This window comes from Crocodylus siamensis, chromosome 11, assembly GCF_052110815.1.
Source record: "Crocodylus siamensis isolate JL-2025a chromosome 11, ASM5211081v1, whole genome shotgun sequence".
NCBI classification, from domain to species: domain Eukaryota; kingdom Metazoa; phylum Chordata; order Crocodylia; family Crocodylidae; genus Crocodylus; species Crocodylus siamensis.
Window position 1 is genome coordinate 2,635,078 of NC_143405.1, and position 17,235 is coordinate 2,652,312.

Here is a 17,235-nt window from a genome sequence, read left to right on the forward strand (position 1 = left end):
TTTTGGGGTGCTGTTCCCGAGCCAAAATAGTTCAATCATGAAAGCCCCAGTTGTAATCTTTGTGCCACCTTAAATTTGTTTCCTTCCCTCAACATTTTACTTTAAGATCCCTGGACCATTGCTGCCTTGTTCCCCATCCCATTAGTCATAGCTTAACCAGACTATTATGTTGAGCATTTATGTGTTTTTTCCAGTCATCCATCCCGCTACTCAGTAATTCTTGTTTCTTCCCTCCTCTGAATTCCCTTCACTTCGTCAGCTTCTTTCCAATATTTAGGCAGACATAAACGAGTCCATTTTCCCACGTGTGCTGGTGGTGATCATAACTAGCTTTTGCATGGTGCTAATGAGGGCCCTTCTCTCCCTACAATGTGATGTGAAACTTTGGACTGTGTGCGTGTTTCAGAACTGCAGTGGCTTCACTGCCTGGGTTGCATTGCAATCTCCTAGTGGGTTGCATTTGTGTAGCAAAGCATCTTGGTGGTTTACGCATGGCAGGTAGGAAAATATCACCATTTTATAAATGGGAAATGGAGCCATTCAATGACTTGTCCAAGACTGCCAGTGGCTGGGAATCGAATCCAGGCAACTGGAGTGCAGTTCCCACCTAAGACTACCAGCTGCTGCTGCCCTTCCATGTGCTTACTGTACTTGGTTATGGCTTTTCTGATATCAGTTTTCTAGGGGGGTGGGCAGACCCCACATTTGTAGGTCTGCCCACATTTGTAGGTCTGCACACCTCAAACATACCAAGGCATGTGCTACAGAAATGCCACATCTGCCCCAAAAAGAGTTCCTCTTTCTAAGAGGAACACTTTTTTTGGTAGGAGGATGCTTCATAGTGTCATGTGGAACGTCTGTCCTGTCTAGTTACAGGAGGGCTCTCGGACCCCCAGCATCCCACAGCCCCCTGCTCTCACTCCCCCCTGCAGTGGGGAAGCTGCTGACAGAACCCTTGCTGCCCCACTCCAACAAACAGCTGGTCAGCGACCAGTCAGCTGTTTGGGGCAGCAGAGGCTCTCAAGCCAGCCCTCTGCCCTTCTTCCTGCAGGCAGCTGCTGCATCACATTGGGACCTGGGCTGCAGCAGCAGCTGTCAAGCACAGCCCCTGGCTGCCTGCTGGGGTGGTAGGGGGAGGAGAGCATTCCCAGCTACTTCTCTGCCAAAAGTGGCATCAGCTGGAGACATGGGGAGAGCAAAAGGAACAGCTCCTGTTGCCCCTTGGCTGGAGGGTGCCCTTTGAGACAACTTTGTCTTTCTCTAGTCAGGGTGCTGGCTGTATAGCTACACCCGTGTAGCACTTTTTTAATATGCTGAAGCACTTTGCAATGCTCCAAATGCATGTCTGTCTGGAGGCAATGTCCCTTGCTCTCCCACATCCCCTCTGTGTGCTCTCCCTCCTTCCCCAGAGTGCACACATTTTATTGCCTGACAAGCTCCTTTTGTGTCACTCTCTTCCATCCTTCCTTGGTATTACCTCTGTGTTTTGATAACTTCAGGAAAAGGCTAACTCTGCCGCATCTATTCAAGGGCATCCAGAGCACCAAGAGTAATCTCCAGCACCTGCTTTGGACTCGGACCCTATCTTAGATGCTGCTGCACCTGCCACACTTCTGTCCTTCAATAAATTGTTTCCTGTATCTGTGTGTTAGGCTAGGGAGTGTGTTCTGGCCTCCTACAAGGTCACGCAGGTAACAGTTGCAGGGATGGCTCCACAATTTTCTGCCTAAATTGAGGCTCTTCCTTCATTAACTGAAGCATGCCAGCTTGATCACCCCAAGCCAGAAACACAGGCAAGGATTTATGGTATGCAGGTGGTACTTGCAGGACATAGGGGACATGACAAGTTTCTTGGGGCTCTGGGTTACCCAGCCAACAGCACGAGACTTTTAATCTCCTCATGTTCTCATCAAGTGGCTCTTTAATAAACTAGATAATTAAACAGGAAGGAAGCAGGAAGGTTAACTCACATTGAGTAGTCAAGTTGAAGCTGATCCATTGGGTCTGATGGAAGACCTGTCTTAATGGTGAGTAAAGGAGAAAGGGGAGCATTCTCTGCCATGCTTTCAGGTTTCTGCCAAATGGCAGCAGATTCATAGATTTCATCTTATTTCTTAAAAAAAAATGCATAAAGCCACTGAGGTGGAGAGACTGACATGCTAGAGAATGCATTTAAGTGAAGGCTCATTAATGTTTAAACCAGCTGAAAGGCAAAGATGTGCAAAGTAACCAATGTGGATTTCCAATATTAAAAATGCCAACTTCTTCAAATATTGTCAGCGGGGAGAGCTGGGAGGTAATTTTAGAGGAGAAACAGCTGCTTAGGTTTCTGTTTTGAAGGTCACTCACAAAAACACTGTTTTAAAAAAACCTTTTACATGTAAAGGTACATTTGTAACGCAAAGCATGGCTTCCTTTGGAAGTAGTGCGTAAAAACAGTTCCCCAGTTGCGGGTGAAGCGGCGTATTTGCTGCTTGTTTATAGCAGGGGAGTATTAGCACGGTTCGCTAGAGCACAGAGCTGGAGTATACCTGCTGCCTGCTGCTTCCCTGTTGCACTTCACTGACCTTATTGGTGGCTGGAGCATTACTGTGGCCGAGACTGTTTGACGCACAAGTTCAGCTTGTGAACTCTCCAATTAAACAGACATTCCTTTTCCCTCCCCTCCCACAAGGGTCATGGCTTGACAATAGCAGCGTACAAGCCCAGTTTCCTTTTCCATTGTAACTGGCCACACCATCTCATTCCCCAGGCTCAGTTTGCTCTTCTGGAGTCATTTTATTTTTCTTTCTCTACACCTGAGAGGCATAACATTCACCTTTCTTACCGCGCTTAATGTAATGATTGAAGTGAGACCTATAGCCTGGGGATAGCTGGTAAGGAAGCTTATTTTGCTGCTGAACTATCTTACTGGGATCCCTGAAGAGTTGATGTGCTAGGAAGAGCATACAATAGACCCAGCTCTATATACAACTTCAGTAAGAACTTTATTTAGTAGCATGATCCAATGCCCTTTAGAGCCTCTGGGAGTCTGCTGCGGTCAGTATGGGGCTGCTCTGAAGCCCGGCTTCTAGCGGTGAGGTGTAAATAAAGAACCCCTCTTCTGTCCTGGTGAGTTTGTGGCAGTTTCCTTTGCTCCTATCCATTTCCATCCATCTCATGCACCCTGGGATTTAGCCTTTGAAGTTGCTTAATTTCTCCCTGAGGTTAGAACTGCTTCTGCTCCGTGATCCAACCCATCTTGTTGTGTGGCTCGCAGGGTAGCAGTTTAACAGCTCAGTGTTAGTGCTGAAGAGGACAGGTGCCTTCCGTTCTGTGCTAAATATACTGCTAGGTGCGAGTATAAGTAGCTTGGAGCAGCCGTGTTTCCGTTTCTATAGTAATTGCTGCAGCAGGTTGGACTTGTGGTGCTTCTAGCCTTGGACTTGTCACAGCCTGAAGCTTCAGAGGAAGGTGCAAAAAAAAAAAAATTAAAACTCAACCTGTCCTAGGATAACCTGCCTGTTTGGAGGACTTGTCATGCCCCCTGATTGATGCCTAGGGGAGGAAGGCTGCATCCTTTACAAAAGATTTCTAAAAAAAAAAATCCTTTCTTGGGTGACTGCCAGTGGTCAGTCCCAAAAGTCTAATGGTTGGGTGAGGATGGATGACTCTTCAGTGCTTGACCTAAGTGATAGCCACGTTCATTGTTACCTAAAGAGCCTATACCCTCAGGATCACAACTCAATAGCCACTTTCTGATTTGAGAGGGTTTTTTTCTTTCTCTCTTCTTTTTTTTCTGGTAAAGCAGGAGGAGATATAAAACAAGTGAGATGTTAAACACAAGTTCACACGAGGTGCTTTTATAGGGATTTCAGCATGCCCCCTTTCTCCCTCTACAAGCATGGCTCAATAATGTTTTTGATCACTAAGGAAACCCTTGAAGTTTTATTATGAATTGTTTTATCCTCTCCAAGATGCCCACATCCAAACATGCATGTTGTGATTTAGCTTGGAACGTGGCGATGGTGCTGTAAATGGACCTCAGTAAGGGAAGGTTACTGCGCCTTTGACTTTGTAGCGTATGATCTGTAAAGCCACCACCCGAGTAATCCAAGAGAAGATTTTTTGGAATTAAAATGAAAGAGTTGTCTGTCAGCCAACATCTTTCTACTATATTTTTGTCTTACTCGCTTGTAAATTTTTGCCTGATGGGTTGTTGAAAAGTGTGAAAACTATAAATAAAAGCCGATCTTGCTTCTACTGAGTCACTAAATTCATTACAGATCTCCAGTGTCACTTAAATATAATGTAATGCTTGCACTCACCAATCTTCTGCAGTAAATCCTGCAGTCGAATAAGCCTGTGGATCTTGGAACAGATCACTTTGCCTCTTTGTGGTTTCATAATTAATGCATCACTTCTTGGGGCCACAAACAGCTGTGTAGTCTGAAATGACTCCAGGCTTCCCTTGTCTGTGCAGGCCAGAAGAACAGGAATCTAGGCTTTGGGGTGTAGGATGCTGAAATTACATTTTGATACTTGATAAAAACATGCAGAATTTAGTATATTCTACTAGGTCTGTTGTTTACTTCTAATTCACAAAGTGCTTCACGTGTGCTTTAAAGGCATATAGTTCCTTTTGGAAATGTTCAGTTTTTCTCTTGTGTTTAGCAGCCCAGAGAATTTGGTACGCAAACTCCTTTATTTATCAATTTATCACCGGTGTGTCAGCAGTTTGGCTGGAGTTCCTTTGCCCTACTGGGTCTGTCTTCAGTTTCACACCCAGGTGTCCACACCAAGAGAGATGCATTTTCAAGGCCGTTTTGTTGCAGAACCTCTGAAGCACTAGGTCACAAGAGCATTGGTGCCAGATACCACCCTGGTGGGGGCCATATAACGGTCTCGGTAGGGTTTGGGACACTGAAACCGGACTGTTCCACATACTGCTCTGAGCATCCGCGGCTGCACTCACCAGTCTTTTACGCTGTCTTCAGTAATGAATTGAGCACTTGAGTTTTTGATAAATGAAACTGGAGCATAAACTGGCCTTTTCTAATTAATTAATCAAATACTCTGAATAATTCATTGTAACCTTCATCCTGAATTCTCCTGGTCTTTAGGGTTTGTGGCAGATGTAGAGAGCAGTTGCTCTCTGAGCAACTTTCTGTTAGTGGTTTAAAACACCTGAAGCAAGAGGATCCATACTGCTTCCAAAATTACACCTCAGTTTGGTATCTAGCAGCAGATAGCAATCCCTTCCTTGGCTGGATGGGACAATATGAGAGGAATTGATCCCATACATCTCATAAGTTGTTGTTCTGCTGCAACACTAATGCTTCCACACCTACAAGTTTCAGGTGAGTTTTTTCCACCTGCCCCAACACATAGTGAGCCTCACCCAATATATGGACCAGGGATGGGCAGTGAATGGCAGCAAAGCTGGTTTCTGCCTTGGAAGCCGGGTAGTCCTGCTTGGGCAGCACGAAGCAGTTCCCTGTAAGAGGTAGATGGTTTGGTAACAGCCAGCTTTGATCCCGTGGAGGTGTGCATGGCCGTCTGCGTATCTGATTCATTGTGCACTGCTACAGATTTCACAAATGCCCTGCCCTTTCCTCCACTGAAAGATGAATTGGAGCATGTGCTCTAAGTGCGCTCCGTGAAGCTTTTACAAGCGTCTAACTTGAGATTAGTCTGCACAGGATACAGGTCCACGCAGGGGGGCTGGGATTGAGAAAGGACCAGTTTCTTACTTAGCAGAATTCGCATGCACGAACAGAGCTGTGGGAAGGTAAACTGAATTCAACCTCTTCCCATAAATTCTCCATTGAGCTAAAAATAAGAGGGAAAAGTCAGACTTGGGTATTAAATTTCAGAATTTGAATGGAAAGTAAGTTTCCAGCTGAGTATCGCTACACTATAGTTAGTCACTTAGCTGGAAAATACCAGGTTTCTAAGGGTTAACGGAGACAGTTCTCCAAGGGATTGCCTCCTCTGGAAAATAGTAATGAAACTAGTCTGACTATGAACTTCAAGTGAAATCAGATGCTGGACAAGAGGTTAGGAGCACTAAGAGCTTTACCAGGCCATGCGCAGCCTAGTGCTTCAATTCCCCCGGATGCTGAGGGGTCCAGAAGGCTGGCAGCGATGTTTTCCTTTGCGTGGTTGTGCAGAAGAGAGAGAAGCCAAGTGTTGCACTGTTCTGCAGGGATCTGGGCTTCAAAATATTAAGCCTCTGTACAAGTTGTGGGTTAGAACCAGTACAGAGACTTGCTTCCTGCATGCCGAAGCCTTGTGAACTGTGGTCCTCGCCGGGCCCCCCATCTCACTGAAAGCGTCTCCTGGTTTTAAAAGTATTTTGCTGTTTCTCAGTCAGTTATTTTGACACTAATCAACGCTGTGGATCTTGTTTTGTTTGGTGTCTGGGAGCATCATAAAAAGAGTTGCTGAAAGAGTTCAATTATAATATCAGCATTTCTGCCAAATGTATTGAGCTGTTCTGAAAAGCTACTTGTCTTTTCTGACCTAGATACACAGTTTCCAACTGTGGTAGATGCTGCCAGAAAGACTCTTGGCAGAAGGCCAGAAATAAAATTATACTGCAGAAAAACACAAAACGTTTTCAGCAGCATTGTGTGTGGTGTGGCAAAAAATTACCTGTCTTTTGAATGTAAAGCAGAAATTAAAATCAACTTGCAATTAAAGCTGTAGGCCTTTTTATTGTGGCGGTGGTGATGCTAACATTGAGTTTCATTGAGCGTAACTCATTCCTCCGCTGGTGTGCGAACAGCATTGCTGCACGTGACCCTGCCTCGTCTGGAGGTCTCCTGTGCCATCGGCCACTTCCGTTCTCTCTGCGGCGGCTGGGCTTTGCTTACGTCTCCTTGAATGGTCTTGGGTCATTTGCATTGTCCTCCAGCCTGGTGTTGCCGGCAGATGTTGGACTGAGCCGGGGAAGATTAGAAAGGCAGAAGGAGCTTTGGTGTTTTGACTAAGCATGGCTGGTGTGTCGCTGATGCGGTACTCAGACAGTTGTCATGTCCCCTGATCCCTTCAGCCAGCCTGGCTGGACGCCCGAGCACCAGTCCAGTGAGAAGTAGGGATTTAGAGGACTACAGTCCAGTGTGCTGTGACCCTGCTTTCGCTTTTCTGTTACCCCAGCAGCATTTGTCTGTACAAAGCTCGGCTCCATGCTGCTGGAGGGTGTCAGGACCCTGAAGGTATTTCAAGTCTCCCCTCTACTAGTGTGCAGTGCGATTGCAGCTCTGGTGTGGATACCAGTGTCTGTAGAGTGTGCAGACCTGTGGTTGTGTGCTGCTTTCCCCATCACCTGCCCCCAAGGACAGCTAAGGGGCTGCACGAGCTATTGAAGTGATGGTCCCGAAGTCTAGGAAGCACAGCTGAGAGCTCTAGCAATGAGCCTTGATGCAAAGACCTCCTATTAAATTCTTTCCCTTGTTTGTCTCCTGCCACATCCAGAGCTGCCTCTTGTGAAGGATGGGGTGTTGAATGAAAACATTTCTGGGCCCTTAGCCATGGCCATTAGGTTGGCTGTGTTCAGGTGGCTGGAGAGCCTGTGTCTTTGTGAGAGGCTGTGTCTGATGCCCTCACCTCTCCAGTAGCCTGGAGAGAGTGAGTGTTGTCTCCTCTTCAGGTCTGTCCGTTCGCACCTCTGTAGCATCTAGTGCCTGGGGATTTTGAGCAAGGCTGGAGGGGCTGATCATCCTGGTCACGCCCCTGTCTGTGAAGGTACCCTCAACATTTCTTATGCGAGGGGTGGGAACGAGTGACTTGGCCACGGTCACCCATGGCCTGGTGCTACCCTAAGGGATCTTCCTAGAAGTTGCTTTCCAGCCTCTGGTGAAGGTAGTCAGGTCCAAGTGGCTCTTCTCCCCCTTGTCCTCCATGCCACCCCACTGGGACACTGGCTGTCTGCTCGCCACAGGGAGCTGCACTGATGGGGTGGAAGGCCAGCCTAGATGGCCTCTGGGCTCAGTAGCAGAAAGACATGGTGGGTTAAATGAATGGCAGCCAGCCTCACTGACTCCAGTCTGCAGAGCCTGGCAGCAAGTGAAGCCCTGAGCACTTCCATCCGGAGGGCTGGGGCTACTCTAATCTTGGTTTATTTTTCTGCTCTGTCAAATATGCTTTGTTCTGAGTGTTGTGTATGAATGTTGGGGGGTTTTTTTAAAGCCAGCTGCATTCTGTTGGGTGGTTTTATTAAATATCTGCTCCCAAAGAGTGAGGCTTTATCAGGTTTTTCTTTCTGCCGACACTTCACTGAAGTGTTGTTGGGAAATTAATGACTTGGAGGAACATCGCGGGACAGCTCTGTTCAGGCTTGCAGACGTTTTCAGGCTTTGTTGTTGTTCTTTCCGAATAATTTTAACAATCAATGAGGAACTCCCTCCCTGATCCCAGCCCAATAAAGCACTGGTGGAGCTCAGTCACTTGCTGCTTCAGAAAGGGCAAATAGAAACAGATGTTGATGCTTCCCTTTAATGCTGGTTTGGGTTTTCAAAGCACGGCAAAACGGATCAGGACATCCCTGAGGTACATTCACTCTCCGCGTGCAAGAGAGGGGTTGTCAAAGGGCCAAGCCTGCATTTCCGCTTGCCCGGCAATTTACTGCAGCACCAGAATTTGCTCAGCCAGCCGTCTGCATCCATCTGCTTTCCATGCACTGTCATCGAGGAGCAGCAGCTTGCAGCAGTCCTGGGAGGGAGTCCAGGCTTGAGCAAGGCTTGGTGTCTAGAGAGTGTGGTGCTGGGCAGGCACTAAAACCCAGAGACAGTCTGTTGTGCGGTGGGCATGGCCAGGCTGTTTGGAAGAGAATGTGTTCAGAGCGGCTTGATGGGCTGGGGCATGTACTGAGTATGCGTTCACGCTAGTGAACTTGCTAGTTTGAACACCCTTGGTACACTGAGAATATAAGTAGTCGTGACACTCTTTGAAGGTGAAGGAGATATTCATCCGGCTCAGCTGAAACAGTGGCACAGCTGGGGAGTCGGAGGCCTCCTGGAGCCTGGTCCCATGTTTTTAAGGCACTGGGCTGCTCCCATGGAGAACATCTGACTGTGTGACCTGGTGAAATGCCGCACACTGAGCCTTGTGTTGGCATCTCTTCTGAGCTGAAGGGGAGGGGTCGAGTGCTCGGCTGCAAGGCTGAAGAAGGTGGTGTGTGCATGTTGGATGCAGAAAAGGCATTTCTTTTTCAGAAAGCAGCACCAACCAACCCTGGCTCCCATAGGCTCTGCTTTCATGCCTGGGGCGCTGCTTTGGCCAGCTCTTCTCCAGCTGCAGAGGCATGTGGCTGTCTGGGAGTGCGAGGGCTTTCACAAGGCCTGGCAGCTGGCTGGCGTGGGTCTGGGCCTGCAATCCTGCACAACTGTAGGGATACACGCATGTGACTTTAATCGAGCAAGGGGACTCTTGACATCCCTGTTGCTGGGCATGCAAATGTGAGCATCTGTGTGCTGAGCATTGGCTTGACAGGGCCCTAGCAGGGTAAGGCTGAGACTTGTCATGGGTTTTAAGGTGCTTGGCAAATCTCTGCTGAGAACAGGAGCGTTGGATCTGAAGGCTTGTTTCCCTGGGATTGGAGATCCTAGCAGGCGCGTGGGTGTGTGATCCGCACAGCTCTGCTCAAAGGAAATCACGAGATGGATGGGAGATGCTTCCTCCTAGCCCCAGTGTGAAAACAGGGCAAGCTGTCTGGTTGGAAGGCAGACATATCTTGGCTTCTTGTTCTCCAAGCTACCCACATTGCCTTCCGGGCCCCATTTATGACAGAGGCACTGGCTCTGTAAGAAGAGCCCCTTCCCTGAGCCTGCTCCAGGTGCCAGTCTGTGCTTGGTAGTCCTGACTGCATAAAAATGACAACTTGTCACAAAGGCCCCTCCAGCTGCTAAGGCCTGCAGACCTGGATCGTATGGGTTCATGTTGGTGCATCTTCCGCTCCACTTACACATGTCCCCTATCCCTCTTGCCCTAAAAGCATTTTGTAAAACTGTGGTAGACCTTCTCGGTACAAGGTTTCCCCCACCCTGCTCCCTAGCCCAGCACTGTTTAGGCTGCAAGGCTGACTGGCTCCTTCCTCTTGCACTGTCCTACCTCCCAGGTGTTGTGGTGTGGAGCAGGGGAGATGACAGGTACAATCTAGCTGCCAGAGCTATTAGTCTTGTATATCTGCTTCATTTCTTCTTAATTGGGAGAACGGTGAAGTGGAATCTGTTGCTGCTTCTCTCTTGGCATGCTCGAGTCTCCGTGGGACGTGGCATTTTAATTATTGTCTGTCACACCCCTGAGGTTAAGGCACCTACTCCGCTTTCAAGGCAGTTCACCGGTTCCTGTGCTGTTGCCAAACATGCTTCTGCTCTTCAACAATGTCAGGATTGTTTGATCGACAATATGCAGCGTATCGTGAAGAGGGGCGGGATCCAGGCAGGCAAGGAAAACAAACTCGTGCCTGAGTGCACGTGTCAGCCACCAGGATTTTACTGACGACTGCGTTTCAGCTTGCTGCAAATGTCTCTGAAAAGCCCATGCAGCGGTGAGATGAAGAAGGCAGGCATTCCCTGTGCAAGCTGGGGCACGCAGCGGGCAGTGAGCCCGTGCTCTCCCCTCTCACGCGTTGCCTTTCCCCTGGCCCAGGTCTCTTCTCTCACAAGCCATCTATTCACAGTTGCATCGTGCTACCTCTCCCTCTCCCACTCAAGCCTGTTTCCTGGTTTGGCGCAGAAAGCCACAGCTGCTGCTCACAGAGTCTAGGGATTGCCGGGGTGTGAGAAGCAGCACAGAAACACAGCATCAGTGTTGGGACCTCGAGTCCGGGGGTTGACGTTTCGGAGTGGTGCAAGCGGGATTAGTCCCGCATTTCTCCCAGCAGCTGGCCCATCTATTTGAATGGTGGATTTGGAAGTCTGCATCGCCTGCCAGGCGCTGGGGAGATCTGGACTGCTGGCTGCTGCTTGGCTGACAAGCCTAGATGAGGATGAGCTCTAACTGGCAGGGGGAAACGGCTCCCACACATGTGGGCATGTCACAGAAAGTTGCTTTCTATAGAGACATCTGCTTTTCGTTCAGGCATAAATGATTTGGTGATTTCCTCCCCACTCCTACCCCCCCTTGAAGCCTGCTGCTTTTAATCAGTGGCTTGGCTTAATGTGCGGCTTTGAAAAGCCATTGGAATTAGCGTGTGGTTTCTTCTTTTTCAAGTGTGTTCTCCCCCTCTCCCTCCCCCTCTCTCTCTCCCCCTCTCCCTCTCTGTCTCCACCCCCCCCCCTTTTCTCTGCCTTTGCAGGTGTATTGCAGAAAGTGACTCCCGGATCATCTCGGCTGCATGAACTCTTGAGCTGTCAGGGGACTGAGAGGCTTATGAGGAGGTTCTGTCAGGCAAAACAGTGCCTAGCAAAGACACCAAGGAGGAGGGAAAAGGAGAAAGGGGAGGGGGAGCAGAGCTGAAACACTCAAGCAAACCATGGTAGGTATCTGTCTTGATTCATAGGGCAGCATTGAAAATAACTCCCCTCTCTCAGCTTGCTAAAGGAAGAGTGGGGGTTATTTTCTGACCCTCTGCCAAGTTCAAGATGGCATTGCATAGTTAAGCAAAGAAAATGGGGTTTGATTTATTGTTGGGTCTTTTTAAACCAGAGTGGAGCATTGTGAGCCTGCAGCACATGAATTATTAAATACAAATGAAGGGGTTGCTCATAACATTTTCTAATAAAACTGGCATTGGCAAGCTGTTGCGAATGGCGTGGGTGACCTTGAACTGTGGATTGCATAACCAAATGCTGATCTTCCCTGCCCAGTCCCTTCTCTACAAGGTCAAGTGTTCATTTTATATATAAATATATATATATTTACGTGCTAAAAATTAAAAGCCTTGGCTCTGTGCACACCTATTAATAGCTTAGATATGATACATAGCAATACTCACCAGGGCATATTTGATGACTAAGTGGGGAGTTGTTTCCAATCTGTCTAGTTGTATTTGTTGCAAATTGTAAAAGGCTGAGACATATTGAATGTGTAAGGCTGACATGGAAAGTCTCTCTCAAATGCATTCTGAAAAGGGGCTAAATCCCACCACCGGTTCCTGTGGACCAGTTGTTTGCAGGAACAATTTTAGTCTGTTGACTTTTTTTAAAATTTTTTTTTTTTTAAAGTCTCCTAAATGTGACTGCTCTGAGATGATGAAAGCAGAACAAATGCAACACTCTACTGGAAGTAAAGTACAGAAATAAGGCTTGATTGCTAATGAAATCTAAAACACAAACATGGACTTTACCCTCTGCAGTATGTAGGAGCGTAGGAGGGGAAGGCAGCAAAGTGCAACTCTGGGCAGTAGCTGGGTCTTGTATAGGAAGCGTTCTGGTTCCTGTAAATTCTTGATGCAAATTTTCACTTAATAGTCACCTTGCCAGGGACTGCAGCTTGCAAAATAACCAGATGCCTTCTAATACATGAGTTCTAGGCTTATCACCATGGGAATACTTCTTCCAATCGCTGTTTGCTTGACGGGAATGGGTGGGTATGCAGGAGTGAACAAGAAAAAGCGGTCTTGCTGCTGAGCCACAGCAGCCTCAGCTAGCCTCTTACCTTTGCTAGCTGAGGTGGCACAGGTGGCAGGTCCTCCTGGAATGGAGCTCCAGTCCTGCTGGTCTGGGACATACTGGGAGGGGACAGGGGCAGCACACTCGCACCTTTGAGCAGGTGAGCCTCTCCCTGAGACCTGCAGCGTGGGGTAGGAGCACTTAAGGTCAAGATGGGGACTGTGTGACATGGCTGCCTGCGATAGCATGGAACTGGATGTAACCGCTCAAGAGCTGCCTTCCCCTCCCGTGCTCCTAACCCCTGCTTCAGCAGGGATATGGCCTAGGGTCTCTGCAGGCAGTACTACTGTGCAAGTGGGCATCATTACAAGCTCATGAGGTTGAAGGAAGGATCTGTCTTTGCTGCAGGGTAAATGCAGCTTACAAAATTAAGCTTAGAGCAGGAACAAAGCAGTTGCCTGGGGAGGATGAGACAGCAGGCTGCTGTCAGCAGTATTGCTGGGAGTAATGTAGAAAGCTCTCCTCCTTGCACCAAGCATGGGGGATGAACAGGGATAAGGAGAAAGCTTGACATCTGCTCTGCCAGAGGTTGGCATTACTCACCATTCAGATCATCTGGGTCCCGTGGCAAACCATAAAGCTCCAGTCAGGTCACAGGTCTCCATCCAGTATCACTTGGATTGCGGAGCTCTGTGAGCCTGCCTCCAGACCCTTCAGTCGCCGCATTTGTATCTCATTTCTCGTGCTGCTGTTTTAATGTTTCTGCACAGGCAGGCTACTAGTCGCTTCTCAGTGCTGTTTACTGAGCTCCCTCCAGTCTGGGGTAGAGCCCCAGACTGGGGTGCCACATCCCAGGCATAGCACAAAAAGCTGTTGAGGGCTTCCCCCCCCCGGCAAGAGGCTGTCTTTGCATCAAGCCCAAAACGAGGAGGGACAGCCGCCCCCAACGTTTGTTCTTGGAGATTAGCACAGTCTCTGCTCAGCATAAGTCATCTCCCAGCTCTCCCTTTTTTCACCCAGGCCCCCTGGGTTGCCTCCACTGTGAACATCCTTACCCTTGTGTTTTGCCATTTCCTAGTGGAGCACAGAACTCTTGAATTTCCTCTCAGAACCAGATCAGTAGGCCCCTGTGAGCCACCCAGCTATTCCACATGTGAGCTGGAACAAGGGGCAGAGCTTAGCAGGGCACAGAGCTCACTGTGTTCTGCAACCGCCCCAGGGAACATCTCCTCTCCTGCCCTGTTACTATTATCTGTCCTTATTTCACACATGCTAGAGCCCTTGTCACAAAGAGCTTAGCTGAAGCAGACAAGGCAGACAAAAGGTTGGGAGGAGAGGTGTGGGACTCCTGCCTCCCTGGTAGACCTCTCTAGTCCTTCCTGCTCCACCCAAATCCATAAGAGGTGCTGCAAGGCCAAGCCCCTGAAATGTTTTTGCAGACCAGTGCAGGTCAGATCAGCTATGGCTGGAGGGATGGATGCTAGCAGCAGGGAGGGCAAGGCAACCGTTTGTGTATAGGAGACGTTCTCCTTTCATTTTTCACATTCTGAACTTGGGGGTTTTCCTGTTTCTGGTTTGAAACCAGGATCACGAAAGCCACAGCCTGCACTCACGACATGCAAGGAGCAAGCACAAGGTTCTTTTGTACTGTGCTGCCAGTTCAAGCCATTCTGGCTTTTCCAGAGCTGCACCTCTAGTCTGCTGAGTCTCTATTTCAGACAGAGGAAAAATAGTTCTTGCCATGATTTTAGGTTTTGTGTTCCTAACACTGTCCTGTATAATTTGGGGAGGATTCCCTCTCAAATAATGTCCTTCTCTGGATAAGCCAATAACGCTTCTTTTTCCCTCGCTCTTTCTCACCTCTGTAACAGAGATCTATCCGATCTTTTGCTAATGATGACCGCCATGTTATGGTGAAACACTCAACCATTTATCCATCTCCAGAGGAACTTGAAGCTGTCCAGAACATGGTATCAACAGTCGAATGTGCCCTTAAACATGTCTCTGACTGGCTGGATGAAAAGAACAAGGCAATGAAAAGTGAAGGAGATGTGGAAGCGAAGGAGGAAGCTGCAGAGAGCAATGCCAAGTGAGTGAGTTCAGCTCAGAATGCATTACTGTGCTGCTCTGAATGGATTCCTTTCCATCTAAACAAGGGCCATAGTGTCAATCCTTCGGCTTTATTGGGGACAAAAATTCAAAACAGGAAGTACAAGTGTCTGGAATCGTTCTGAGATGAGAGTATATTAGGTGAGCGGAGGGAATGAGAAATGACTGGCATCCTGGGCAGGGCTTCATTTTCTCAGATGAGCTGTCTGGAAGGTATGGGTAGTAGGTGGGCTTTTTCAAGAGGTGAACGTGTTTCCCTTGAGCTCCCAAATCCAAACCCGTAACTTTTCAGCTTCAGGGCAGTTTCAGTATAATAGGCAAAAATGGATTTATAAATGTGTGTTGTTTATCCAGCAGACTAACTGCTCCAAAGGAGCCATTACTGTATATCGTGTAATTCCATATTGCATGAAACATCTGTCACTGCACATCTCTGTTTATACCCTGATCTGGTGCCAGCTTTGCTCTCCTAGTTTAACTCCAGCAGCTCAAAAAGCAGCTGGAACAACTGGTCCCTCTTCAGGTTTTTGCAGATAAAGCTCTTCAAGTTCAGGCATTTGGGGCTCTTGAGTGATGTACAGCACTGACTTTAGCTTCACCCACTCTCTGAACCATAGAAGTAGGGACCTACCGAAATTGCAGCAGAAGTGTGCTGTGCAGCACTCCTTTAATCTTGGTTGCTTTGCCATGAACCTCTCCCTCCCCCTCCTGATTGGCAGAGGGGCCCTGGTGGCACTGCCGCTTGCTGCTGACCCGCTGGGAGGCAAAAACCACAGCATGGTTAAAACCATGGTTTTTGCTTCCTGGCCAATCAGCAGCAAGTGGCAGGGCTGCCAGGGCCTCTCTGCCAATCAGGTGTGGGGGGGATGCACAGCAAAACAAGCAAGATTAAAGTTGCTGCTGGGCAGTGCACTTCTACTGCAATTTCGATAGGTCCCTACATATAAATATTATGCCCAATTTAGAGACTAGGAATTGAGGCACTGAAAAACTGACTTATCAGAAGACCCCCAGCAAATCCATGCCAGGACCAGAGGGATATGATGACTTTTAGTCCTGTGCTGTCCTCATTAGACAAAACTTTGTCTTCTAATGTAATGGCCTTCTCAGGACCTGATCTGATTGCATCCCTTCACTAACACAGTCTGAGAGACCGTTTCTGGGTTTTACTTCTAGCTTTCCTTGTTCTGAGCTCTAAAGTGCTAAAAAGGGTTGCTTGAACGGTAGGTGTGTGTAGGTCTGTTTTTATAATCGATGTGAGAAGGTCTGCTTTGTTCCATATGGATCTGCTTCATTTCCTGATATCTTCTATAGTAATAGTAAGGTTTCTTCTGAGTTTTCCAAAGTGTAGGTAAGCATGTTAGGTAGAGCTGACAGGATGAAGAACCTAGTACTCCAGCTTGGTAATATATTGTGCCTGAAAGCCAAAGCCTGCCTCCTCCCCATGTTCTGAGAATTACCCTATCCTGCCAGCAATCCCTTTGAGATCCCATAAGGACTGGTTCTGGAATGAGGCACTGTCAGTGGCAAGGAAAAGAAGCAAAATCTAGTCCTGAATCAGCAAGATTATACCCAGTCAAGTGCTGCTGTTTTCACTTACCTGGGCTCAAGATACAGTTCAATATGAAAGAGGCAGTGATTTAATATGAAAGAGGCAGTGATTATAATTCTTTTTATAAAATCTTAAAAGCAGCGGTTCTCAACCTTTTTAGATTCAAGGCCCCCCTGCCTGGATGACTCATGGCACCTCTTGGAAAATGCCAGCTCTTAGTTTTCATTTTTTTGCTTACAGAAAAAAAGGGAGTGGTCTTTCTGTTGCAAAGAAGTCAGACAGACCACATCTGTGGATTTCTATCTGAAATCTCTGGATTTATCTTGTGAATCATATTTGTAAACTTAACAGTGCTAACATTGTGTGGCACCCTTGAAAGGATCTGTATGTTACTGTCCTTGGCAAGTCCCAGATTTCAGTGGGAAATGGGACATGAAACTGCTGTGTCTGAGCAGCTAGACATGTTCTACTTTACAAGTGAGAAGTGGGCTTGTTGAAGAAAGCTGTGAAAAGAGGTGGGGAAGCAGAGAGCCTCCACAATTGGAATAAATATCCCACCAGATACGGTGACCCTGTAGAAAGTCCCTCAAGCGCTGACAGCGCTGGCTGAAAGTTAGTTTTCCTCCCTTGGCTCTTATCTAATACATGTGACAGTTTTGGGAGCTCTTGAGAAGCAACCTGCTTGTTCCATGCGAAGTCTCGTGGGGGGAGGCTGTCTCTGCGAACAGGAACACCCACTACGTGAGCCATCGTGGGCTCGATGACGCATTCAGCAGCATCTGATCCAGCGGGTGATCTTAGCAAAGCAGATTCCAAGGCTTCATAAATGAGCCTGAATGTTGGCCTCCCGATCCCCATGTTTTCCGAGTCCCTCCCTTTAACTAATAAATATTTATCAGATGCATCGCTCATCTTCTCAACGTTCTTGCACTAGGCCAAGTGGTGAGGTGTCACTTTTTGGTGCGAAATGTATGCAAACAGAAATTGCAAAAGCATTTGAATGCATGAATATTTTTCCATAAATTAACTGATAAATTG

The 17,235-nt window shown here is 47.8% G+C and overlaps 1 protein-coding gene across 4 annotated transcripts in view; it reads left to right on the forward strand.

Moving 5' to 3' along the window:
- STRBP (spermatid perinuclear RNA binding protein) overlaps positions 1–17,235 on the forward strand; it is a 69,228-nt gene that overhangs the window by 21,242 nt on the left and 30,751 nt on the right. For all 4 annotated transcript variants that reach the window (XM_090023051.1, XM_090023052.1, XM_090023053.1 and 1 more), the window contains exons 2-3: positions 11,282–11,461; positions 14,408–14,625. In XM_090023051.1, coding sequence (XP_089879177.1) covers positions 11,459–11,461; positions 14,408–14,625 — 221 coding nt within the window. In that variant the 5' untranslated portion in view covers positions 11,282–11,458. The remainder of the gene's footprint in view (positions 1–11,281; positions 11,462–14,407; positions 14,626–17,235) is intronic.